This window comes from Rhipicephalus microplus, chromosome 2, assembly GCF_043290135.1.
Source record: "Rhipicephalus microplus isolate Deutch F79 chromosome 2, USDA_Rmic, whole genome shotgun sequence".
NCBI classification, from domain to species: domain Eukaryota; kingdom Metazoa; phylum Arthropoda; class Arachnida; order Ixodida; family Ixodidae; genus Rhipicephalus; species Rhipicephalus microplus.
Window position 1 is genome coordinate 14189272 of NC_134701.1, and position 27421 is coordinate 14216692.

At 46.9% G+C, this 27421-nt stretch overlaps 1 protein-coding gene across 1 annotated transcript in view; it reads left to right on the forward strand.

Annotated features, from left to right (window-relative positions):
* The window catches only part of LOC119169944 (adenylate cyclase type 3), a 1227834-nt gene that overhangs the window by 542307 nt on the left and 658106 nt on the right, over positions 1-27421 (forward strand). Inside the window, exon 7 of the mRNA XM_075886158.1 lies at positions 26930-27018. Coding sequence (XP_075742273.1) covers positions 26930-27018 — 89 coding nt within the window. The remainder of the gene's footprint in view (positions 1-26929; positions 27019-27421) is intronic.

The following is a 27421-nucleotide window of genomic DNA, read 5'->3' on the forward strand; positions in this document are numbered from 1 at the left end:
GAAAGGGTGGTAGGTATCGTAATTAAACTGATAAAAGATACAAGATGAAGGTAGTACAGGCTTACGCGCCTACATCCAGCCATGATGACGCTTCAGTTGAAAGCTTCTATGAAGACGTGGAATCGGCAATGAGTAAGGTAAAAACGCAGTATACTATAGTGATGGGCGACTTTAATGCAAAGGTAGGGAAGAAGCAGGCTGGAGACCAGGCAGTCGGAGATTATGGCATCGGTACTAGAAACACCAGAGCAGAGCTACTAGTAGAATTCGCAGAACGCAATAATTTACGGATTTTGAATACCTTCTACCGAAAACGAGAAAACCGCAAGTGGACATGGAGGAGCCCTAATGGCGAAAATAAGAACGAAATAGACTTTATAATGAGTGCACACCCTGGAATCGTGCAGGATGTGGAAGTGATTGGCAAGGTACGATGCAGTGACCATAGAATGGTACGGTCTCGAATTCGCCTAGACTTGAAGAAGGAACGACAGAAACTGATACGCAAGAAGCCAATCAATCAGCTAGCACTGAGAGGGAAAGTACAGGAATTCAGAGTGTCGCTGCAGAACAGGTACTCGGCTCTTAGTGAGGAAACCAACATTAGCGTAGATACAATGAATGATAATCTGACGAGTATCATTACGGAGTGTGCAGTGGAAGTTGGAGGCAGGGTAGTTAGACAGGACACTGGCAAGCTTTCCCAGGAAACGAAGAACCTAATTAAGAAGCGTCAAACCATGAAAGTGTCAAGTACAACAGACGAAATAGAACTAGCAGAGCTTTCGAAGTTGATTATTAGACGTAAAGTATGCGATGTGAGAAGGTATAACATGGAGAGAATCGAACACGCTCTGAAAAACGGAGGAAGCTTCAAAGCAGTGAAGAGGAAACTTGGAATAGGCAAAAGTAGGATGTATGCACTAAGGGACAAAGAAGGCAAAATAACTACCAATATGCATAGGATATTTAAAATAGCGGAGGAGTTTTACAGAGATCTGTACAGTAGCCGAGACAACCACGACCTTAATAATAAGAACTAGCAGTAACCCAGACGACACCCCACCAGTAATGATAGAAGAAGTCAGAAAAGCTTTGGAGAGCATGCAAAGAGGCAAAGCTGCTGGTGAGGATCAGGTAACATCAGATCTGCTGAAAGATGGAGGACAGATTGTGTTAGAAAAACTAGCCACCCTGTTTACGAGGTGTCTCCTGACGGGGAGAGTACCAGAGTCTTGGAAGAACGCTAACACCATCTTAATACATAAGAAAGGATATGACAAGGACTTGAAGAATTACAGGCCGATCAGCTTGCTCTCTGTAGTGTACAAGCTATTTACAAAGGTAATTGCTAACAGAGTAAAGAAAACATTAGAATTCAATCAACCAAAGGAACAAGCAGGATTTCGAACAGGCTACTCAACAATCGACCACATTCATACTATCAATCAGGTAATAGAGAAATGCTCAGAGTATAACCAAACCCTATACATAGCCTTCATAGATTACGAGAAGGCGTTTGATTCAGTAGAAATATCAGCCGTAATGCAAACACTGCGGAATCAGGGCGTAGATGAAGTATATATAAACATTCTGGAAGAAATCTACAGGGGATCAACTGCTACCATAGTGCTTCATAAAGAAAGCGACAGAATACCAATCAAGAAGGGTGTAAGGCAGGGGGACACAATTTCCCCAATGCTATTTACCGCGTGCTTACAGGAGGTTTTCAGAAGCCTAGAATGGGAACAGTTAGGGATAAGAGTCAATGGAGAATACCTTAGTAACCTGCGCTTCGCCGATGACATTGCATTGCTGAGTAACTCGGGGGACGAATTGCAACTCATGATTACGGAGTTAGACAAGGAGAGCAGAAAGGTGGGTCTTAAAATTAATCTGCAGAAAACTAAAGTAATGTACAACAACCTCGGCAAGGAGCAGCGTTTCGAGATAGGTAATAGTGCACTTGAAGTTGTAAAAGACTATGTCTACTTAGGGCAGGTAATAACCGCAGAGCCGAACCACGAGATTGAAGTAACTAGAAGAATAAGAATGGGGTGGAGCACATTCGGCAAGCACTCTCAAATTATGACAGGTAGATTGCCACTATCCCTCAAGAGGAAGGTATATAACAGCTGTATCTTGCCGGTACTTAGCTACGGAGCAGAAACCTGGAGACTTACAAAGAGGGTTCAGCTTAAATTGAGGACGACGCAGCGAGCAATGGAAAGAAAAATGGTAGGTGTAACCTTAAGAGACAAGAAGAGAGCAGAGTGGATTAGGGAACAAACGGGGGTTAAGGATATCATAGCTGAAATCAAGAAGAAGAAATGGACATGGGCAGGGCATGTAGCGCGTAGACAGGATAACCGCTGGTCATTGAGGGTAACTGACTGGATTCCCAGAGAAGGGAAGCGGGTTAGGGGGAGACAGAAGGTTAGGTGGGCAGATGAGATTAAGAAGTTTGCAGGTATAAATTGGCAGCAGCAAGCACAGGACCGGGTTAACTGGCGGAACATGGGAGAGGCCTTTGTCCTCCAGTGGACGTAGTCAGGCTGATGATGATGATGAAATTTATATCTTGCTCTCTTTCCTTGTCTTAAACCAGACTATCACAGCATCCTTATACAAATTCAATATTGATTTTAATTATTGCTTTTTAATGTCACCACTCTGAGAACAAATAGCAGTAGATAAAAATCCCCATGTGGTATTTCTTCTTCTCACAGTGGTGATGCATAGTGCCAATTTTATTCATGCATTTATTGAATATAAAGCATTACAAGTGCAGAGGGTGCACCAAAACCAACAAAACAAGGTCCTGGTAGCAAACGTTACTAGATCCTGCCAGTTCTCAAACTCCCACGGCGGCTGCCGTTGATGCGTGGCCCCGTTTCGTTTCCGCTCACCAGACGGCGCGGCGGCCACGGTTAGCCCGTTGCTGTGCAGCAGGAAGCCGGCGGCGCGCGATGTAAATGGCCGTTCTTTGCCTTGAAATACTCGTTCAATGCGTCTCAAATTTAAACTACCATTAGGGACCTCTTCGAACAATCGGGTGATGCTTTATGTATTACATTACATACATTACATTTCTAAATACGGATTATTTCAACTGTTACTATTAATGTTAACATTATTTTGTGTTCTCGAAATAAGTATCCTGTCGTTTTTTTTTCTATGAATGAGCTAAATTTCCATTTATTTAATGCCTTGCTCTGTGTATCTACTTTAAGGTTGTCAACAAGTGCATTTTTTGTGTGAATTCTTGTCATGTTGCTGCTGCTATTGTATGGGGAGGTGGGACTAGTCAAGCTGCCTTTAAGCAGCTTTTATTCCGCCATCCTAGCTACTTATGCATGTTTTGTGTTTATGTAGCAATAAACTTCATATATATATATATATATATATATATATATATTGTCACGGGGTCGTGACGTGGCCGAAGACAGGAGACTTCTTGTTGGAATTTAACTGTTTATTTGGGCGAACCTGTGCCCGGTAAACAGAAAGTCCAATTACAGCAGCAGTCTCGCACAGATAGCAGTCTCAGACTGATAGCGGCGAACGGAGCGTCGGCCTTCGATCAACAACTGACAAGCGGCGAAGCGCGTCGGCATTTATACTCCCGCCGTCGAATGTTCTAGCGCTATCGCTTGTGGCGGCGTGCGTTCCAGAACAATCTGTACCATTCGCACAGTGGGCGTGATCTTATCGAAATAATCTACTACAGTCCGGAACCCTCTCGAAAACTGCAGGCGCGGTTTGCGCTGAGAATCGTGTGGTGTTTTGGGACGATAACAAAAACTTGGGAAATGGAACGTGGCATTGCCCCCCTCTGAAAAAGGCATCGTCTTGATGCTTTAACTAAAGATGAAGGTAAAATAATAATGCAAGAAAGTACAATGAATAAATTACGATACAACATTAATACAAAAAACACTGTTTCAGTTTGTTAACGCGCATGAAATGGCTTGAGGCGTGCGACATGGACGACGTCAGGTCGCGATCGGCGTCGTTGAGAGTTCGTGATGCCGTCGGGGACAACCTCGTAATCAAGTGGGCTGAGACGTCGAACCACCCTGTACGGTCCGAAGTACCGTCGCAGAAGCTTTTCACTTAGTCCACGTCGGCGTATCGGCGTCCACACCCAAACACGTTCACCGGGCTGGTATTCCACGAAGCGTCGTCGAAGGTTGTAACGGTGGCTGTCGGTCGTCTGTTGATTCTTGATACGAAGCCGCGCAAGTTGTCGGGCTTCTTCGGCGCGATGAAGGTACTCGCTCACATCGAGGTTTTCTTCGGCGGTGACGTTGGGTAACATGGCATCGAGCGTCGTTGCCGGGCTCCTTCCGTAGACCAATTTGTATGGAGATATCTGCGTCGTCTCCTGCACCGCCGTGTTGTATGCGAAGGTCACATACGGAAGAATGGCATCCCACGTCTTGTGTTCGACATCGACGTACATTGACAGCATATCGGCGATCGTCTTGTTAAGCCGCTCGGTGAGGCCGTTCGTCTGTGGGTGGTACGCTGTCGTCCGGCGGTGGTTTGTTTGGCTGTATGCCAAGATCGCTTGAGTTAAGTCGGCAGTGAGTGCCGTTCCTCTGTCGGTGATAAGGACCTCCGGGGCGCCGTGACGTAAGACGATATTTTCGACGAAGAACTTAGCTACCTCGGATGCACTGCCTTTTGGCAGGGCTTTTGTCTCGGCGTAGCGGTTGAGGTAGTCGGTAGCTACCACGATCCACTTGTTTCCGAAGCCGACGTCGGGAACGGCCCCAATAGGTCCATACCAATCTGCTGGAAAGGTCGGCAAGGTGGATCAATTGGCTGCAGAAGTCCCGCTGGCCTTGTCGGCGGTGTCTTGCGTCGCTGACAGTCCCGGCATGTCCTCACATAACGAGTGACGTCGGTTGTAAGACGCGGCCAGTAGTACCTTTCTTGTATCCTCGCGAGCGTGCGAGAAACACCGAGGTGCCCTGCCGTCGGATCGTCGTGCAGGGCCTGCAGGAGTTCTGGTCGCAGAGCTGAAGGCACCACAAGGAGATACTTAGCCCGAAGCGGTGAAAAGTTTTTCTTTTGTAGAAGACCGTTTCGTAGAAAAAACGACGCAAGTGCGCGCTTGAATACCTTCGGGACTTCGGCGGTCCTGCCTTCGAGGTATTCTATTAGGGCCTTAAGTTCCGGGTCGGCCCGCTGTCGTTCAGCGAAGTCGTCGGTAGTTATCGTTCCCAAGAAGTAGTCGTCATCCGGGTCGTCGGGTAGCGGTTGGTCGACAGGCGCACGAGAGAGACAGTCGGCGTCGGAGTGTTTTTTTGCCGGACTTGTAAATGACAGTAATGTCATATTCTTGAAGTCTCAGGCTCCATCGTGCGAGGCGACCTGAAGGGTCCTTCAAAGTGGCTAGCCAACACAAGGCGTGGTGGTCGCTCACAACTTTGAAGGGCCTGCCGTAGAGGTATGGGCGAAATTTCGACGTAGCCCAGATGATGGCGAGGCACTCCTTTTCTGTTGTGGAATAATTTGCTTCTGCTTTGGATAGCGATCGGCTGGCGTAACTAATAACCCTTTCAAGTCCGTCAGCCCTCTGCACAAGAACGGCGCCAAGACCTACACTGCTTGCGTCAGTATGTATTTCTGTCTCGGCGAATTCGTCGAAATGGGCAAGTAACGGAGGCGTCTGGAGGCGATGTTTAAGCTCCTGGAAAGCGTGTTCCTGTGGCGTTTCCCACTTGAACTCCACGTCGGCCTTGGTAAGGTTAGTGAGAGGATCGGCGATGCGGGCGAAGTTTTTCACGAACCGCCTATAATAGGCGCACAGGCCCAGAAATCGGCGCACGGCTTTCTTGTCAGTGGGCGGCGGGAATTCGGCGATGGCGGCTGTTTTCCGTGGATCAGGACGAACTCCAGACTTGCTGATAACGTGCCCCAGAAACAAAAGCTCTTCATACGCAAATCTACACTTTTCTGGCTTCAGTGTGAGTCCGGAAGTCTTGATGGCTTGAAGTACAGCTTCAAGGCGCCGAAAATGCTCGTCGAAACTCGAGGAAAACACGACGACGTCGTCCAAGTACACAAGGCAAGTGTGCCACTTCAATCCTGCCAGTACTGTATCCATAACGCGTTGAAAAGTTGCAGGCGCTGAGCAAAGGCCGAAGGGCATCACCTTAAACTCGAAGAGGCCGTCCGGTGTTATAAACGCCGTCTTCTCTCAGTCTCTTTCGTCGACTTCGATTTGCCAGTAGCCCGTCTTGAGGCCCATTGACGAAAAGTACTTGGCGTTATGGAGCCGATCAAGTGCGTCGTCTATTCGTGGGAGAGGATACACGTCCTTTCTTGTGATTTTGTTCAGGCGGCGATAATCGACGCAGAAACGTAGGGTCCCATCCTTTTTCTTCACTAACACCACGGGGGATGCCCATGGGCTCTTGGACGGCTGGATAATATCATCCCGCAGCATTTCATCAACTTGTCTCTTGATGGCCTCACGTTCTCGCATCGAAACCCTGTACGGACTCTGACGGAGTGGTCTGGCATTTTCTTCGGTTATGATGCGATGTTTCGTGATTGGGGTCTGCCGAATTTTCGATGACGACGAAAAGCAATCTTCGTATTGCAGGAGCAGGGCCTTGAGCTGTTCTTGCTTATCGTTCGGAAGTCTGGGATTGACGTCGAAAGCTATGGGAGGGGCTTGGTTCCTCTGAGCAGGTTCCGCAGAATCGGCGAGGGCGAAAGCACTGGTGGCTTCGACAATTTCTTCGATGTATGCGACCGTTGTTCCTTTGTTCACATGTTTGTACTCATTGCTGAAATTTGTGAGCATAACCGTTGCTTTGCCTCCCCGCAACTCTGCAATTCCTCTTGCGACGCAAATATTTCGGGTGACCAACAGATGCTGACTGCCTTCAACGACGCCTTCGAAGTCAGGTGATTCAGGAGCGCCGACTGAAATAATGACGCTTGAGCGAGGCGGAATGGTGACTTGTTCTTCCAGCACATTCAAGGCATGGTGTCCAGACGGCGTGCGCGGCGGTAGTGCTTCTTCTGTAGATAACGTTATCGACTTTGTTTTTAGGTTGATGACAGCACCATGGAGGCATAAGAAGTCCATGCCAAGGATGACATCTCTCGAGCAACGCTGTAGGACTACGAAGTCTGTAGGATAAATACGGCCGTTGATGGTGACTCTCGCTGTGCAGATTCCTGCAGGCGTTACGAGATGACCTCCGGCTGTGCGGATTTCAGGGCCTTTCCAAGCTGTCCTAACTTTTTTTAACTTCGCGGCGAACGACCCACTGATGACAGAATAGTCGGCTCCAGTATCGACGAGAGCGGTCACACTGTGGCCGTCGACAAGAACGTCGAGGTCGCTAATTCGCCGTCTCGCATTACAGTTAGGGCGTGGCGTCGGGTCACGGCTGCGTCGGCTTGTTCCGCTGCTTCCATGTTGCGTCGTCAGGCCACCTTCGGTAAGTGAGCTTTCGCCGTCAGGGCTTTGCCTGGTTGGCGTTGTGTTCGGAAAGCTCCGTCGCGGCGTCGTCGTCATCGGAGGATCTTCGGTAGTTCGTCGCACAGCAACCGCACCTCCACCGGTTGCTGCCCTTAGTTTCCCGGATACGGGCTAGGAGACCGGCCCCGCGTTGGGCCAGAGTACTGTCGGTGGTCCGGTGACGTGCGGCGGCTGGGCGACGGCGAACGCGAAGGGCTTCGTGGTGTCCACCGAGTTCCTGTCAGGTAGTCGGCGATGTCACGTGGTCGTTCTCCTGGCTGTGGGCGCGGTGCATTGACGGCGAAGCCACGCAATCCCATCTGTCGGTACTGGCAACGGCGGTATGTGTGTCCGGCCTCGCCGCAGTGGTAGCAGAGCGGGCGATGGTCAGGGGTGCACCAGACGTCAGTCTTCCTCGGTGCACTGCGCTGGGCCGCTGGCGAACGGTATGACGTCGGTGGGGGTGGTGGCGGCGGTGGCGTCTGTCGACGGAAGTGCGATGGGGCGGCGTTTTGGCGTGGACGGGGAGGAGCGTTGTGGCGCAGTGCAGCGGCGTAGCTCATAGCTTCCGGCTCGGGCAGTGGTGCTTGGGGAATTTGAAGCCGTTGCCGAACTTCTTCTCGCACAATGTCGGCGATCGAATCCACTTGAGGCTGCGCCGAAGGCAACAGCTTGCGCAGCTCTTCCCGCACGATCGCTCGGATCGTTTCACGCAGGTCTCCGGAGTTACTGGCTTGAGCAGCAGCGCAGTCTGCAGTCAGGCGACGATTATACTGTCTGGTGCGCATGTCCAGGGTCTTTTCAATAGTGGTCGCTTCGGCTACAAATTCTTGGACGGTTTTCGGTGGGTTTCTCATCAGCCCCGCGAAGAGCTCCTGTTTGACCCCTCGCATGAGGAAACGAACTTTTTTCTCCTCAGGCATGTCTGGGTCAGCGTGACGGAATAGTCGGGTCATTTCTTCTGTGAAAATGGCGGAATTTTCATTAGGTAGCTGAACCCGAGTCTCTAATAAAGCAGCGGCCCTCTCTTTTCGAGCGACGCTCGCGAACGTTTGCAGGAATGCGCCGCAGAAAACATCCCTCGTTCGGAGCGTGGACTCCCGATTTTCGAGCCAGGTCCTTGCGGTGTCTTCTAAATAGAAGAACACACGACGCAGCTTTTCGTCATGGTCCCAGTGGTTGAGGGCGGCCACACGGTCGTATGTCTCTAGCCAGGACTCCGGGTCTTCGAACGATGACCCATGGAAAATTGGTGGTTCCCTGGGTTGATGCATGACCATCGCGGGCTGCGACGTTCCGGTTGTCATTGTCGTTGCAGTCGAGGTCATGGCCTTAGTCTTCCGCGCCTTGTCTTGTAGAAGCCCGTACTCCGGTGGTAGCCCTTGCTGTCGGCGGCTTGTTCGCTGCTCCTGGTTGGCGTCGGTGTCTTCTCCGCGACGTGGGCTGGGTTCACGGCTTGACGGGGGCGTCCGGTACATGACCGAAGCAGCACCTCCACCAAATGTCACGGGGTCGTGACGTGGCCGAAGACAGGAGACTTCTTGTTGGAATTTAACTGTTTATTTGGGCGAACCTGTGCCCGGTAAACAGAAAGTCCAATTACAGCAGCAGTCTCGCACAGATAGTCGTCTCAGACTGATAGCGGCGAACGGAGCGTCGGCGTTTGATCAACAACTGACAAGCGGCGAAGCGCGTCGGCATTTATACTCCCGCCGTCGAATGTTCTAGCGCTATCGCTTGCGGCGGCGTGCGTTCCAGAACAATCTGTACCATTCGCACAGTGGGCGTGATCTTATCGAAATAATCTACTACAGTCCGGAACCCTCTCGAAAACTGCAGGCGCGGTTTGCGCTGAGAATCGTGTGGTGTTTTGGGACGATAACAAAAACTTGGGAAATGGAACGTGGCAATATATATGAGCGTAATGAAAAGCAAAGCTATAGCGGCGAAGCTGCCCGCAAACGTGCGGCCAATGTTTGCGGATATTCGTTACTGCAAACAAAAACTGAGCAAAAAAGAGGAACTTTTATTCTCAGTGGCGCGAAATGCGTTTATTGCTGAGGCCCAAGGCGCACGCACACAATGCACGCCAAGAAACCAACCTTCAATCTTCTGTCCCCCTTCGGCCAAACGAGTTAGCATGGCAAACAAAGGTTCACTACTATCCGTCGTCCCGATGTTTTCTGCTTCGTTGTTGCTATCACCAACTGCTGAAATCAACTGCTCACCTTGTCCTTTTCGACGTTTGCTTTTTGCCGGGGAGAGTCTGTGAGCAGGAGCCTTGCGTTTCCGTGTCGGTTTCGAAAGGTAACTCGGGCAATTCGAAAACAGCCGAGGCATTCAGTGCCCATTTGTCGCGCGGCATCGTTACCAGCTCACCACAAATGTTGTGCTCGAAGACTTTCGAAATGTCTTCATCGCTGAAGTGAAGGTCACAAACAGAACACGTGCTTGAAAGCTTTTTGTCCTGCCTGGGTACTGCTCGCTGCCATAGTGCAAGGCGTTCGGCGTCTCGGGGCGGCCTGAAAAAATGTCTCTTCTCACCCGAAGGTAGAACGGAATCGTACCCGCTTTTACACCCGGGCACGAAACAGCATGGCATGGTTCATACACTTGCCAGCACAGTCCACAAACATCTGCGGGTACTCGCGCAAACGTTACCAAGCACACTGCAGCGGGCTGTTTACAACGGTCGTCCGGCCGTCCGTGTCTGTCGCGATGTTGGTCGCGACTTGCCGCAACTTGTCGGGCAAACTCCGTTGCGCACGCCCCCACACGGAGCGCAACGGAACGGCGTCAGGGGGAGCTCCGCAGTTTGAGAACTGGCAGGATCTAGTAACGTTGCTGGTGGCTGACCATCTGCCACTACATTTTATTTTAAAAATGTAGAGCACAATGATACTGTGTCAAAAGGTCAGCAATCGCTAAAAAATATAAAATTAATTGACATGCACAGCTTCCCAGCATCTGTCTTTTGTTCTAAACTAAACCAAGATAACACACTGTATAAAATTTAAAATGGTTTTAGAGGTGTCATAGAAAAAAAGGTTTACCTTCTAGCACACGTGAATTTCTTCTAGCAAGCTGCTTAAATGAACAATGAGATGAAAGCTTGCAACAAATGACATAGGATAGAGCATTGAGCCACATGTGCTATCGTATCAATTTTAAACTGCTGCAAGGTATGAGCAATGAGTTATTTAATTTTGTCTCAATAAATTTTGCATCCTCTAATGAAAGACGATAACGGTTTCATTACAGAAGGTAGTTTATTAGCCGCTTGCACAGGATATAGCATAGGGTACACAGGAAAACATGTCACATTGTTCTTGGGTTGTAGTACAGACTCACAGTTCTTGGGCACCCCTTTAAAACAGTGCAGAATACAGTTGTATGCAAATGTGATACTCTGAGCATGTTTAATAGTAAGCTCTTCATATAAACAAGTATAATGTAAGCAGCCCCATCAGAACTATAAAAACAATTTAGACTCTGGGCTGTTATAAAGCCACAGCAGGCAAGCCATTGTGCTAAAAGTCAATTGATCGTGTATTCACATACTCAATGCAAATCCACACATCAAAAGTAATGCTTCATTCCTTCCCATATTGCCTATGCTACAGGCCACAAACAAGGTAAAGGATATGTTTGAAACGTCTAAAAAATGATTCAGTTTGAATGTGCGAGATCATTACAATCACATTAGTTTATTTGAGCTAAGTCCAAACACGAGCTTTTAAGCACTAAGCCTAACAAATTATAGGAATTGTAATTTATTGCACTGAAAGCAAGCTTAAGTGGGTCGTCGAGGATGGCACTGTGCACGTCCAGCTTATACTAGTCGGCATGAATGTTGTAAGATGCCGTCTTCGCAACATATTTGCTCCTTCATTATTTGTAGTAACACCACGGTGTCACATCAAGCCCAAATAAAAATAACTGTACCCAAAGAGTAATTTTAGTAAGAATCAATCCAAATCAGTTTGCTCAACACCCGCCTTAAACCAAGCCAAAATATATATGTTGCCAATTTAGAGCAAAACTTTCAAATGTAGGACATCATACCGAACCAGCAATACTACAACTGAACACATAACTGAAATGATGTTTTTGGAAGTGTGTCTGCAACCACATTGCCAGTTACTATACGAGTTATTGGTTTGAAACAATAAAGCGGTTCAATGCAAGTGTAAGCAGCATATGTTGCCACTGACATGGTGAGTTCAACTTTAACGATTCTCGAGCAGTGAGATTTTTGCATTGAAAACTGGCTTCCAGAAAATTGCTGAGGGGATTACTAATGGCAAACAGTTGCCTGCCATTCAGTAAGTACACCTCTAGGGGCAGTGCCAGCAGTGGGGGGGGGAGATAGTAGGGGGCTAGAGCCCCTTGAAAATTTTCACCTGCTTCCCCCCCCCCCCCCCCGTGCCACTACAAAAGCAAACATAATGAAACACAGCACAGAAGTTCTCAGCGTCCCTGCCCCTTGAAGGAACTCGCGTATCGCGGGTGACCCCCCATAGAGAAGAAATCCTCGCGCCACCCCTGTACGCCTTTGTTTTTTGCTACCTGTTATTTTGTTGTCGCATTGGTAGAGCAACCGGCCCGGAAAGGCGTTAGTCTCTGGTTCGATCCGCGGAACGGGATAAATTTTTCGGCAACTAGCTTTTCCTTGTGAGAAATCCGTACAAATATCCTTGTGGCCTCGTGCCACAAACGGGTGGTCGTCTAGTTTCCCTTTCTCAACCATTCTGCCCCCTTGCAGGTTTCCACAGAACTTAGGTACTTGCATTACTTTGTTGTCTCATGTTACACAAAGTAATTTATTATTTCACAAACATTAACAAGCTTGTGTTCCTTCAGAATCATGCATTATGTCGTACCCTCCAAAGGGACCATGTGTTTCAAATGATGCATGCTGCTTTTCTTTCATGTGTTTAAGTAAAAGTGACAAAATCAAAGCATTTCAATCTAAATAATTTCTGGCAACACACGTGACATATTCAAGTGCGAGTATTCATTGGCCCAAGATAAAGAATATCTTTTGCATGCTAGCGGTGTGGATATTATTATAATAAGAATAGAAGCGTATTTCATGCTTCCTGAGAAGCAAAAAAAAAAAGATGTGCATTCATGCAAAACGGTTTGCTTTTGTGTGCGACCAACACAAGTAGTGTTGACCAACAACCTACGCAAAGTGAAATCTTACATTGCACTTCTACATTAGGACAAAACTATTTACTTTCTTATGGGTGCTCGCATGCTAGTCATAATATCTGCTGAAGTCACTATAGTGCTCAGATTCTAATGTTACGGCCCATGTACTTACTGTAACTCATAATGATTCCTTAAAAAAACTGTGCTGGTGGCTACGTATGCTTTGGTACTACATTATGTAGACTGCATTTTCACTGGAAGGAGAAAACCACCGTGCTATGCGAATGAAATATTGTAAGGTATGCCAGTATTTGTCACCTGCTTTTGTTTTTAATTTTTATGCTTGCCAGCACTTGTTTGCTCGTGCCAACCTTGCTAATTCTTTTCGCATATACCTCAGAATTATGCAAGGAAGATGTTGTCACGTGAAACTAAGCTTGTAAAATATTCTTGCAAGACATCTTCAACTCAATGTGCACTCAAGGAACAGTGCATCATGGATGCTCGTGCCAACCTTGCTAATTCTTTTCGCATATACCTCAGAATTATGCAAGGAAGATGTTGTCACGTGGAACTAAGCTTGTAAAATATTCTTGCAAGACATCTTCAACTCAATGTGCACTCAAGGAACAGTGCATCATGGACACATCCATTAAGCATGGATGTGTCCACTTGTTTGAAACAAACTGAGCGTGAACTTTGTTTCGTACAAGCACATCCATCGATGATGCACAGTACTTTTTCTTTTTATTAACTTCAGTGCGACTGACTTAATGCTGCCGCCATGACACATGTGGTGTACGCTGCTGTTGCCAGCAGAAAATAGACTTTCTTGTTGTATTGCTTTCCAATCAAATTCTGCGGTCAATATTTTTAACACTCCTAAACATCGCTTCCAAAGAATTTCACTCAGTGAACGCCTGAAACAATTGTAATGAAATTCGGTTGACTTTCATTTCTGGAATGTGCCTGTATAAACTGAGCATTTGTTTAGACTGGCACAATCTAATGACGCGAGCATGTCTTCACCAGTAAGACAATGAGGATGGTCTGTGCCCATGGGGTATCCCTTCCGAGGCATTTGTATGTAAATGCAAATGCCCCTGGAGAAAGAGGATGCATCCTGACAATGTAAGTGGACAGAAGGACAGTTAGGTTGTCATGAAGTTAGAGGCTTTGGACATGCAGTGTCACATTTACGACATCTTCCATCAACTGACAGTTTCCAAGACCTGGCTGACTGGAGACGTCTCTCGTTTATGTGGTAGGGAATGCAGTATCTGGTGAGGAGTTTAAAAGCAGGCCAGTGGTTCATCAGCCAGACTAAAAGTATGTCCAGTGTGTGTAGGGAACCTTGCTGTCACGACGAAGGATTATTTGTAGTTGTTAATGACCAGGCCAACTGACAGCCTTCCTTAGTGTAATAAGAGGCAACAGACAACACTGTGCACTCTGATCAGTGAAAGATCAGTGAAGTGAAGGCCAGGAATATTTAAAGTGTACAGTCAATCCCTCTTTGAAGGTTATTACACGAGCTACAACCAAGAACTACAGTAGTTTCATGTCCCAGAATACACTTTCGAGATGAAGGTGGTATCACGCAAGCTGAACACACTTTTTTTGCTGTTCCTTAAGCAGCGATCACTCCCACCTGGAGAAGCTGTTTAAATTAAGCAGTGCCTAGCACCAGCTGTAACATATTTTCCCAAGTAATTCTGTAATCGGCTGCGGAGATAGAAGCTCACGAAGAATCATGCAACACGCTTCCCATCCGCTCATATCGAACATCTTGAACCGTGCTGGATCGCAAATATACCATGTGTACCAACAGTACATTTCCCGGCTTCCTGTGTCGACACATTGGCCACTGAACCGAAACTACCCACCATGGCTGCTTGAGCTACTAACTATTGAAACGTCAATAGAAGGTATACGCAGCAAACATGAAGTGCCAATCGTTGCAGCACAACAGTTGGCATCACATCATCTGTTTGACAGGTGCCAAGGATACACTCACGTGTACACTGACGGCTCCGTCACCAAAGAGACAGCGACATCAGCATTCATAATTCCGGAATTGCGCGAAGAATATGCTTCTCGGTTGGGCCACCTCTCCTATTCAACAACATCAGAGCTCGTAGCGATTTTGCTAGCCGTAAGCTTTATTGAGCTGTCAACGACACCAAGAAAATGGGTGGTAATTACAAACTCTCTGACAGCACTGGCATGTGTGGAAAATGCCACTTCAAGACACATTGATATGCGTATAGTATACGCTATTCTACAAGAGCTCTCAGAAGCTACGAAGTCGAATCATCGAGTGGCATTTCAGTGAGTACCCAGTCACTGCGGAATTAAGGGAATTGAAATGGTGGATGAGTTGGCGAAAAATTCTCATAATTTTACGCGAACGTGCCTCATTCCGGTATCTCAATATGATGTAAATAGAATTTTAGGAACAACAAAACGTGAATTATGGCTGTCTACCTGGTTCACAGACAAAACAAAGGAATCGATGATATACTCTCTGTTGATCCAATCTTGAATACCAATTAGACCGTGACCTCCCAAGACGTATCTACGCACTCATTCATCGCCTACGATTCGGAACTGCTTACACAAAGCACTTCCTACTTCGTATTCAGCGTGCAACATCGTCAGCATGTTCATGAGGCCACAATGACAAGGATATCTGTCACCTCTTGCTCGACTATCCAAAACACAACACACCGAAGGCGACTAGAACAGGAACTGCATAAGTTAAATCCCGAGCGGTCATTTGCGCGAATAAAATACTAGGTTCATGGCCATCCAAAACGAAAGGCAAAGCAGTGAAGGTGCTGCAACAGTTCTTCGATGAAACGAAGATTTGTGACGACTACTGAGCGGACAAAAGTTAAAAGTGAGCGTGGCGTCTACGTGTTTGTTCTGCCCATAGGAGAACTTTTGCTCTCACCCATGTAGGACTGTATGTATGTATATATGCTATTGGTTTTTTTTATATTTTTATTTGTACGAATCAAGTGGAAAAGGGTAGCCGTCTCAAAGTAACGGAGACGAAAACTCCTCCGTTTATTTTCTATTTCAATAAAAGAAAAGAATACATTTGGATTGCGACAATGGAGGGGCTCAAAACTGGGAGAAATGAAATGTGTACATTTCGCCTTAAGGGTGATTGTTGTAGCATGCAACAGGCAACGAGGGAGAGAAGAATGCACAATCTTGTTTTGCACTGTTTATGCCACTAGGCCCCTGGGATGTTAGGCAAGTCAACAGTCGCACGGCAACTTACATATCTCGTGCAACTGTACAGGTATGTTGATAGGCAAACGCGAAGAATATAGAAAAACCTGTTTAGTGGGAAATAAAAGGTATAACCCTGCAGTTGGTCTTCGACAGGTGTCGACCCATGGTGTGAGCTCATTCCGGCACAGCCAAGTCACAACCTTGCCCTATCGTGCGCAAGGCATATACCCAGACTCAGTGCCCCAAGCTCGACAATTGCTGCCTCAACCTCAATCTATGTGTATTATTTTTGCTGAAGCTTGGGTTCGACTATCATTAAAAAATCAGATCTACAAACTTCATTTGTTTATTAACAAAATACATCACTTTAAGAAAAGAGTGGTACTCCAGCACAAGTGCCCATGAGTTGCCACACTAAAAAGAGTGTGCCACTAGCTTCACAGTTACTTCAATCAGAAACAGTCGATGTGAGTGGAATAAGAATGTAGAAGAGGCTGAAAAGCACGAGATACCATCCCAGACAAGCGAAAGATTCACCAAGCATTAGAAAGGGTCAATGGATGTCCCCGTTCAACCAAAAAAAACAGTAGCATGGGTCAAAGACAATAATTAGGAGAATTCATGACAGCTCGTATGAAGTTCAGTTGGAAGACAGCATCCTGAAAAGAAACCGAGTACTCAACAGGGCAAGCCCTTCCTCAGACAAACACATTGTGAAGTCAGTGAGCCAGAGACAGATCAACCAAAGCTGACCGGAACTTCTGCTGGACCTCGAAGAACAATACAGCCTCCAAAAAGGCTCCAGGATTTCACAGTTGGCTGAAGGATTGACATCAAAATGGATGATTGTAAAAAAAAATATCCACGAACGCAGGGGTGTACGGGCTCTTTCGCGAGTGGAGGGGGGGGGGGCAAACCTAACCTTCCCACACACATTCATCGTGTAGGGACCACTTATAAACGACTACGAAAAGGTAAGAGAATAAACTGTTTTCACTACGGCAGCATATTGTTTGCCATTGCTTCTTTGGCATTTAAAATTGTCTGTGTGCCATAAAAGCGCTTGCCTCTTACATTAGGAATCTGTGAAATTTTCGGTGTTCATTACAGCGCATGCACATTAAACAGGGCATTGACGCACTGAACAATACCTAAAGCTTTTTGGGGTAGTCAGAGAGCATATTCTTTTAAATATTATTCAAGTAAAGTAGCCACCGGTCACATTATCAACGGTTACTTATAGCAGCTTCCAAGATGAAATAACACGAGCGTAATAAAATATTTTCGCTTGCAGCATCAAGGCGTTTAGTAGTTTGTGCGCGCACACATCTCTGTGAGCTCGTCCTTACTGAGAGAGAGGAAGAGAGAGAAATAAACAGTGATGCGCGTGTGTGCTTCTTTGCTGTCCAAGTTGTATATTGAGCTGCAAAAGACCATTCGAGTTGAACGTAAACCTACTAGCCTGACTCTCCATAGTGCTAAAACCTCTATAGTGCTAAAAACCATACTCTTTCACCTTCTCCTTGGTCCAGTGGCTCAAGTTAAAGGAAAAGCTTAAAAGCTGAAATTCCCATTGTGCTCAAGTCCAATGCTTTGTTCGTCACCACTTCGCAAGCTGCCACCATTGCTCCAAATTACCATAAGTAAGGCTGATCAGGTTTATCGGAGACTAAAGCGGAGACCCCTTTTTGGCGCTTCCAGATAACACTATAACATTAAAAAAGATTTGTAACATAAATCATCTCACAGCAGCTTCGACAAATCAGCATCGATATCTATTTTCGATCAAAGAAAATAATTTTCCTGAAGCAGTAGATTGTTTGACCAGTCCACAAAAAGTTTGCTTGATCGCATCTATAACTGCATCAGCCAGTCGCAGCAAAACGAAAGCATGGACAAGTTATACAATGTTATTGGGCGCCTGTTCAGCGCTGGCCTGCTCTGCAATGCTACAGCACAAGGTACTAAAGCGTCGCTTAGGCGGCGCGCACTGCAAGAGCCTACAAGGAAAATCGTCACAACTACAATATTGGAGAAATTTCACTATATTGTAATATTCCCTCGTATTAACATAATTACGTGAATACTGTGGTGAAGAAAAACTTCGCCTCAATTGTTGCTTTCCCCGGCGTGCAGCCAACACTCACCACTGTCGAAAGTGGGGAGGCTCGCACCCCCCTTGCCCTCCATGGCTGGCACGCCTATGCACAGATGACAAAAAACATCGCTAGCAGCATCCTACACAAGCCACATGCTTCTTTTGAACTCTCCACGTCCTCCTTTTCTGAGAAGGCACTGTGTACAGGGTAGTTGGTATTCATCCATAACATTTGTAAGCACTAAATGCACGTATGTAAGACGAGCCAACCGCTTGTCCTGTGTCCTTCACACGTGTCACTACGTGCATTTAGCGCTTACAAAAGTTACAGATCCCCCTTCTTTGTTCATGTACACCTCGTCCTCCTTTTCGAGCTCATGAAGTATCAAGTGTCTGCCCCCCCGACTCTGCACATAGGCCGCTCCCCCACCTGAACCTTCATTATGCATTCCTGCCTCTATGTAGCTCTACCTATTCTTGTACTTCAACGCTTATTCAACTTGGCCAACTTTCATTGAAGGGTCCCCGAAATGGTTTTTTGAAGTTTTGTCAGCATTTAGGTTAGAGCATCATGAAACCATTCGCACCATAATTTGAGTGACACGCAGTGTACCAAGGCCGCTACAGACAATTATATCATGCCCTCCTTCTCAGCTATGCCTGACTGCCGCAACTCACGAGGCACGCTGGCGATCGCAGAGCTCTCATGAGTGCGCTCGCCTTTTTGAGCTTTTACCAGTCTAGACCTCCGAGATGGCAAACTGACAGGTTGCATGCAGTCTCGGAGGCCATCACGTAGTGCGCCTGGCAGCACACACGTCGTCTGGCAACAGAAACAAAGACCTCAAAGTAAGTGGTTGATATCTGCTCTGATAGGTGCTGCCACTCTACCAGTTGATCTTACTTCTGCACATTCTACAGCCCATGACAGCCAGTCAGATAAGAAGCCATGTTGACGTGGCTGCTCACGTGCTCTGGGCAGAGCATGTTTCTCTATGAATGGGCAGTTTAAAAGGCATTCGACCAAGTTGAAACAATCTGCACCGATTTTCAGCGATTGGCAGCTTTCAAGCGTAGTATTAAATTACACAGTTTACGCTGAGTTTTCAAATCAGTCTCTAAATTACCCTTGAGACTTAATCTACCAGCCCAATATGTTTGTACAAAATCATCAAAACTAAGCCAGGTTCCTTTTAACAAAAGCCCAGTGTTTTATCAGCCACTAATTTAAGTCATAGCAAGACAAACCACTACAAAGAGCCCAGCTATAATTCGTGATCAACTACCACAGCATTTGAAAAATTCACAGCTACGCAGGAGCATGATTTGCTTAACAGACATATAGTAGGTACTTTGCGGTCGCAATCGCAATTGGCACACTGGAAAAGTTTACAACGGCCAATATTCTACAATGTGCACAAATTTTCCATCCTTCAGAGCAAGGTTCACGTGTTCATAAAAAAATGAAGAATGGCAAGAAAATGTGGATACAGTGAAATGGGCGCTGCTAATGATATCACACTGCACTTGAGTATTCTCAATGTTCTTGATAGCAAGGCTATGAATGGCTTGCACTGCTGGCCCTGAAACAGCCATGTTACAGTACCGACACAATGGGATGCGAACTCTGCTGTTACGTCAGTGCTATCAGTATATTACGTGCTGGTTCCTTTGGTTTTTATGCACACAGAGACACAACATTCCAGTGACGTCGTCTTGCCAAAACAGATTAATCTCTACGTGATTAGACTGCTTCGAAGTTGCCTAAGCCGCGATGTTGGAATCATGTCTCACATCTTTTATTCATGTCTTACATTCATGATGCATGCTACCAATATACAATAAAACGTTGATACGTTTCTGAAAAAAAAATGCGCACAATAGATGCAGGATCTGAGATTACTTATGATCTAAATTGGTTTAATTTACTTTCACGATCGCGAGTGTAGCAGCCGGGAAATCATTGCCCTGTCGCAATGGTCTAGTGGCTAAGGTACTCGGCCTCTGACCCGCAGGTTGGGGGATCGAATCCGGGCTGCGGCAGGTGCATTTTCGTTGGAAGTGGAAATGCTTCAGGCCCGTGTGCTCAGATTTGCGTGCACGTTAAAGAACCACAGGTGGTCGAAATTTCCAGATCCCTCCACTGCGGCGTCTTTCATAATCATATTGTGGTTTTGGGATGTTAAACCACGCATATCAATCAGCTGGGAAATCGTATTAAGCGGGAATGTATCAGTGAGGTTCAACTGTATAGGTCCACACAACTCCACGAGCTTACATATTGAATGGAAAATTATGGTTCTCAACAGTCTCTAGATTCAAATTTTGAATTAAGGGACTGTATGCGTCCTGACTGAGTTTAATTGGCAGCTGACGCACTAGGTAAATTGACTGACGTCCATGCAACCAGGAGAGTTATTTAATAAGTGTGGCTGTACTGCGACTCTGCAAACACGTACCTAATCTAAAGAAAGCTCCTAGTGGGTATGCACCACAGAAATGGGGCAAACATTACCACTCACTACTGGTGCATAAAAATTTAGACTGAAAAAAGGTGAATGAAAAAATTAAAGAGCAAAGGAATGAATGCATACATAAATACATCACCGACATGTTGCACTTCTAGGCTACATAAACTGAAGTGGAACTGCTTTAAAAAAGCATATGCTAAAATTTTAAAAAACATAAAAGATGTATAAATATAAAAAGTAAGCAAATAAAATCTGCGTGACACAGCCTGGCTGGTCACCCACCTTCACAGAGTGGAATAGCTCTAGCTTTTTTCAGAAATCTCTCAACACCTCCCCCGCAAAAACATGCACATATAGCTGAGACGTCCCCCGCTACGCCACCGATTACCAAAGAGAGGGAAGACCACTCAACCCCTTTTTATCCAGTTCCCTCTTGGATACGTGGCTCAAACACTTTCCACATACAGGGATTCGTGCTGGGGCCGGGAAGTAAGAAAAGCTACGACCTGTTTCTGTTTACTGATTCATTAAATTTAATATAACTGCAAACATCGTATACCCGCGTGCATCAACCACTACACAAAATTATAACACATGATTTACACACTCGCGACGTGTGACGCAGGATTCATAAGGGAAATAACTTTGACAATACGATGATGCGACGATACAAAGTAAACACAGGACGACGCAAATGATAAAGTCATTAATTAACAAAACCGCGCAATGTCTCAATATGCCGCATCCCTTCCCGCAAAGCTCGTTTAAGTAAAGGAGGTGAAGTTCGTCTCACGAATGGTCTATGTGGTCGGTCTTTACCATCTTCGTCGTCATCGTTGCCTCTCTCGGCGATTTCCATCTTAATCTTCTTTCATAACGTCCCGCAATCACTCGCTTCCTCGTTTCCCATCTCTAATTTTCATTCCTCGTCATATCATTTCTGCCTCAGTCATCATCTCATCGACTCTCATTGCTATCTCTTCACACTGTTATCTTCCTTTTCCATTCCGTCTCTCTACCATCTCGAGCTCATTGCATCGTATCTCCGACTCTCCTCGCCTCTCCCCTTCCTTGACACGTGGCCGCTTTTCTCGGGTTCCCACTCTGCCCTACCGGGGCACCAAACCAATCGCCGCTATCCACGCGGCATATTTTTTTCTCAGTCGGACTGTATCATCTTCGGCGGCTGCCCCCGCGGCCTACACCAGTGGAAAACCCTCTCCCAAACAAAGCCGAGCAAGTAACAATGTAAAAACTCAAGCCTCAAAGAGAGAGATGGGCGAGCTGTCCCAAGACACTTTAATTACGGGCGAAGAATGCCTGTACTTGGTGAGCCGATGTCCAGACCAAGTCTCAACGTTTCCATGCAGCTCGGTGTCTCCCGCGAAATTCTCCGTAGCCGCCGCTTCTTCGTCGTTCACCGCCGCGGGCGGCCATCCGCGCAGAACGCAGTAATGAGCCCTGGAGCCACGGAGGCTGACGGAAAGTCATACTGGACCCGGCACAAGCGCTGCGGCAGCGCCGCATTCCCCGAACCAACAGAAGGTGCTCTGCTGCTCCCCCATGCTACAAATCTGAAGGATGTGCGCGGATTATCTCCACCGTACACTGTCACACTGCCTGTAGACGACAAGGCGCCGCCCGGTCCTCGTGTTTGCGCGGGGGAGCCCGAGAGAATAGTAAAAATAATCCTTCCGGCACTCCACTCCAAAATGCCCATTCTTTACACCGAAGGTTTTCTTTTCCCTTTTTTGTGGGTTTGAGAAACGAGCGTACACATCCTGAAAGGTCCGCGGTTCATTCCGTGTTTGCGGGGACGTCACATAGCTGGATTTAATCATTATAGCCTGCTTGGAAGATTATGATGATTTCATTCACCCAAAAAGCCTCAACAACTGCCAACGACAGGTGATCAGTGTACAGGATGGCCAACAAGTTCCTTCAGCTACTTTGTACTAATTGAGAGATGTCTAATACCGACAAGAATGATGAATTATCATCGTATTCATGTAATTCATTGATAAAATATTTTAGCTGATTTATAGAGGGCATCCTTCTTTGGAAACAAGGCGTACGTTTTTCAGTTTCTGTGCACTACCGGGAAGGAACAGACATCCAACACTGAGCTAACGATAATAAGCATTTTTGTTGTTTGAAGTTTTCTTGACCTGACATGTGCTTGAAATATTTTGCTACACACTTGATGATGACGGAGGCATGTTGCAAGCCAGATGTGGATATTTCGGCAGGATATTGAAAATATTGTTTAACTATTCTTCAAATGCTTGATGCAAGCAGATAACCATCACATATTATATCAGTTGTCATGGTGTTCAAGTAATGTAGCATGACTTCCTGCAATCTTGACAAAATAACTGATACTATATTAGCAGCTACTGTCGAACATTTATTGCAATACTTACACTTGTTTTACACTTGGTCTACAATAACTTATTTCATGCATTCATAGATTGATTGATATGTGGGGTTTAACGTCCTAAAGCCACCATATGATTATGAGAGATGCCGTAGTATAGGGCTCCGTAAATTTCGACCACCTGGGGTTCTTTAACGTGCACCCAAATCTAAGCACACGGGCCTACAACATTTCTGCCTCCATCGGAAATGCAGCCGCCGATGCGGGGATTCAATCGCGCAACCTGCGGGTCAGCAGCCGAGTACCGTAGCCACTAGACCACTGCGGCGGGGCCACGCATTCATAGACAATTGATCATAACGCGTACCTCAAATAAAGGGGGGGGGGTAGACTACATGCACAAGAATCTCTTGTACGCAAGCTCCTCTTCAGGGCACGTGCACGCAATCATGCAAATCGGAAACTGAGCTCTACACTCCTAAATATTTCACGGTTTTCATTTCATGAACACACTTCACAACACTGGACAGATTCGCTCAAATGTGACATGGTCCACAGAACTTCACCACAGCGCTACACACAACAGCACTCGTACGGCGTTGCACATTACGAATGACAACAATGACGGGTTATAAAACTTGCCTATATTTATCGTAGTAGAAGCTAACGCTCGCAAGCCTTCAAAATTTATGCATACTATTTGCTGCGACGAACGGCATACAGAGAACACACCCGACGCTAACACTTGTTGCGATGATTACAAGCTTTTCACTTCGGCGCGCACTAAACGCATATCCTGCTTTAGAAAGGTGAATGATCACATCTCAGAAGTCTTCGAAGTTCTTTGCGATTACACTGAAAGATGGACGGTACATCCAGGCAAGACACTAAACGACGACACTCGCATCCGCAAACACACCTTCGCTCGTTTCTTTGTTTCCGCTGTCGATCGCACGTGCTGACGGTGCAGTGAACACTGGCTGGCTACCAATATTTCCCCAAGAGTCTCACAGCGCTTACGATGGTCACAACGATAAAATTAGCTGTTCTTTTTCTTTTTCCATGTCGCTGCAGCGCCCGCTTCAGCAAGCGCCATGTTTGCCAAGCGAGCTGATGGTAGCCCTACACGGGGCGGCCGTCCAGGCCGTTTTCCGCAGTAGCCAAAGAGAGCCGAGCCATGCGAGTCGGCTTGCGGCTTGCAAAAGTTGAGAGCCGCTCTGCCTGACGTCACAGAGAGGGCCGCTCTAGCCCATTTGTGCGGTGCGGGTGTGCGGCTAGCGCGTGTAAGGGCCCAAAGGGCCCTTACTCCTTCGTCGTTGTCGTCCTCCGCTCGCAGGGGGTTGTGGGTTCGACCTCCTTCTTCGTAAGCCGGTGGCAGAAAGGGCGTGCGGCCACTCGCACGCTAGTTTTGTTCGCTGACCCGGTTTCCTTCTCCCTGACGAGAACAATAGAGGTTTTTAGTTTGACGTTTTTTGTGGTCCGCTCCGCTCCGGGAGCACCCGCGAAGCCACAGCGGAGCGGCGGCCGATTTCCTCTTTTAGTTATTCGTTGCCGGCAGCGAAGCGGACCTTTCGCAGTTGCAGCGCCCTCTGGTCGTTTTCATTGTCGGTAAACAAAATAAAAAAACATTTTTTTCACGTATACAAAGCGAAACAATAACGTATAAATGATCTTTTCATGAAGTATTTAGATATCCACTTCCAATGTATTAACCGCGTATTTTTTTGACAAAGAAGAAAGCTCTGACTTGATAGTAGCCACTCAAAAGCCAGCAAGGTTCCATTCCAGATCCATTGCAAGCATTCACTGTGTGTTGTTTGCGCATTTTACGTGTGCGTGGTGGCGGCGTTTTTATTTTTCACCATTGAAACTGTGTTTTCGCGGCTTGCACTGGGCAGGTGACGGCGAAGCTGCAGCACTCGCGGAAAGCGTGCCGTCTTCGGAGGAAGCCATCTTGAAATGAGCAAAGTTGCTGCACGCACGAGAGAGGGCGCGCGGGTTGTCGCCCTTCCGCTTGCAAAAACGGCAGCGACGCAACGCGCTCCGCTTAGGCTGCTCGTAAGCGGACCGTATTCTCCGCTCTGTTAACCCTCTTAAGGCCTTAGCGGAGGGCGCATGCGCACTCGCGTTCCCACTCCGCTTAGCTGCTAAGCGGAGCGTAAAAACGTCAAACTAAAAACCTCTAATACCTTTTCTCGCTCTAGGAGGAAATACCCGTTCCGCGCGCCAGAAAAGGGGTATCGCGAGCGCCGGCCGTGAGGGTGGTGGTAGTGGTTACAATGAAGAGGAAAAAGGCACCTAATTTCTGTCTGCCTTCAGGCGACACGGCGCAGTGCCTTATAGGGGTGGGGGGAAGGAGGGATAAAAAGAATAGAAGGAAAGTAGAAGCAGAAGAAGACAGCCAACGAGAGGAAAAAGAAGGAGATAGGAAAGTGGGGATCCGGTCGAAGCAGTCCAAGGGCGGGGTGCCACAATGCGAGAGCTACACGGCATCAGGAGACCGCGGAGGGCGAACCAGTCGGCGGGAGCTACGCTGAAGTCGGAGATCGCGAGGGCACAACCGTCCAGCTTGAAATCCTGCGAGCGAATCCGCCGGCCGTGAGGGTGTTCCCGCAACTAGGCTTTCGCGCTGCCATAAAAGAGAGAAGGTGGCTGCGTGCACGTGCTCCCCCACAAAGTAGACGTACTGCTCTACAACTTCAAGCGCAATGCTACCTATCTGAAAACGCTGTTTTTCTTCCGAGGTTGTTGTCCATTATTTCCGTTTTCTGTAGATTAATTTCAGGACCTACCTTCCTGCTCTCCTTGTCTAATACAGTAATCATGATTTACCAATCGGCCCCTGAGTTACTTAGCCATGCAAGGTCATCGGCGAAGTACAGGTTACCGATGTACTCGCCATGAACATGTATTTCACAGTAAAATTAATAAAAGAAAGAAGATAAACGAACTACAGGCCTACGCGCCCATGTCCAGCTATGACGTCGTGTTAGGCGTTTTCTAGCGTTAGCTACACTGGCCTCGCTGAGCCGATTTCGCGTGGCACTGGTCTGCGCATACGCAATGATACTCCGCCACCACCACGCACGGCTCGCCGCCGGTGTGCGCGCAAGTCGATGCGCTGCGCAGGCGATCAGTGGTGTGACGCACCGGAGCCGGCACCTTCCTCGCACTCGGCCGCGGCCGCTCGCGACTCGCCGCCGCTGGTGTGCGCTTTTATCATTCATTTATTCACTGTTTATTCAGACAAAAACAATGATTGCCTAGGTTGAAGGGACTAAAGGCAGATTACCTCTGCCTGACTAAGGTCCCTCCACCTATACATTTGCTCAGGTGAAGTGGAACAAAGGATACAAATTTCATTCTGCTTTTGAATGAGGGGACACAAAATTCAAATTCAACAAGTATAACAGATGTCGACACATACGTTTTAAAATAACACGATACAGTCATCACCAATTTGCAGTATCAATATAAGAATTTTATATATATAATGCAGCAAGGAGAAATTTCTGACAGAATTACTAAGTACTATAGAGAAATACATTTGTAAAGAAAGAAATTGAGCAATTTTCATCTAATATGCAAAAGCACGAACGACACAAAAGAAATATTTATAATAAATAATACAAGGAATGCCGTCATAGCCTTGGTAGACATATGGACGCCGACGCGCGCGCCTTCCCTGTGCAGTCGCCATCTGACACTGCGCTGGAGCCGCTTGATAGCGTCTCTGACTGTCGTTTGCCACTGTGGTACTGCCATGGAGAAGGAGAGTGCAAATGCTACTCAACGGTGCAGTAGAGCGGAGAAGCTTAACTCATCGGATCCCGAAGTAGTTGCCCGGCAAAATAAATATACATGTGCCACATAATACGTATACCATGTGTGTGTCATTGGAACAGCTGTAAGCATGATATCTGGAAAGCAAAGAATAATCAGCTGAACCTTAGCTAACGCTGCGTATATCCTAGCATAGCTGAGCTAAGCCACCGCCATTTTTTATTTGTCACCAACTACACTTGTCTAATATTTGCTAGTTGACACCATGACGTTATTATAATGGCAACCTTGTTCTTTCATGAACGCAGGGAGACGCAGGCATCGATACATCAACAAGTGATGAAAAGGAGTACCGGCGTCGCCTGCACAAAGAGCTGCTTGAGAGAGACACTGAAAAGTAAGTACAGCGCTCACTACAATTCATGAATAAATACAGCATGACTGTTAAGTTCTAGACATGAATGCTAAAAGCTGGAGGGCCACCCTTGGTGAGCCTGCTACTGGCATTTTGCCCATTACTCAGCGCTAATTGTAGTCTTATTGCTTATGCTTGTTGGGAAAAACCAGGCTTCGAGGTTCCGCCAAGAATGGTGACCGCTGCAGTCGAGTATTCTACCACAGAGCTTGAAAGGCCTTCGCAAAAAAGCCATCATGTCAGACCTTGATAGAAGACACTTTGACAGAAGCTGGAGTGCTCATAACTGAGTCGGTGGACGCATGATTAATACAGGAACAAACACCATGAGACACGGAATGGCTGGACGAAGAACCCATTGTATACGGCGCCCTCGCCTGTCGTT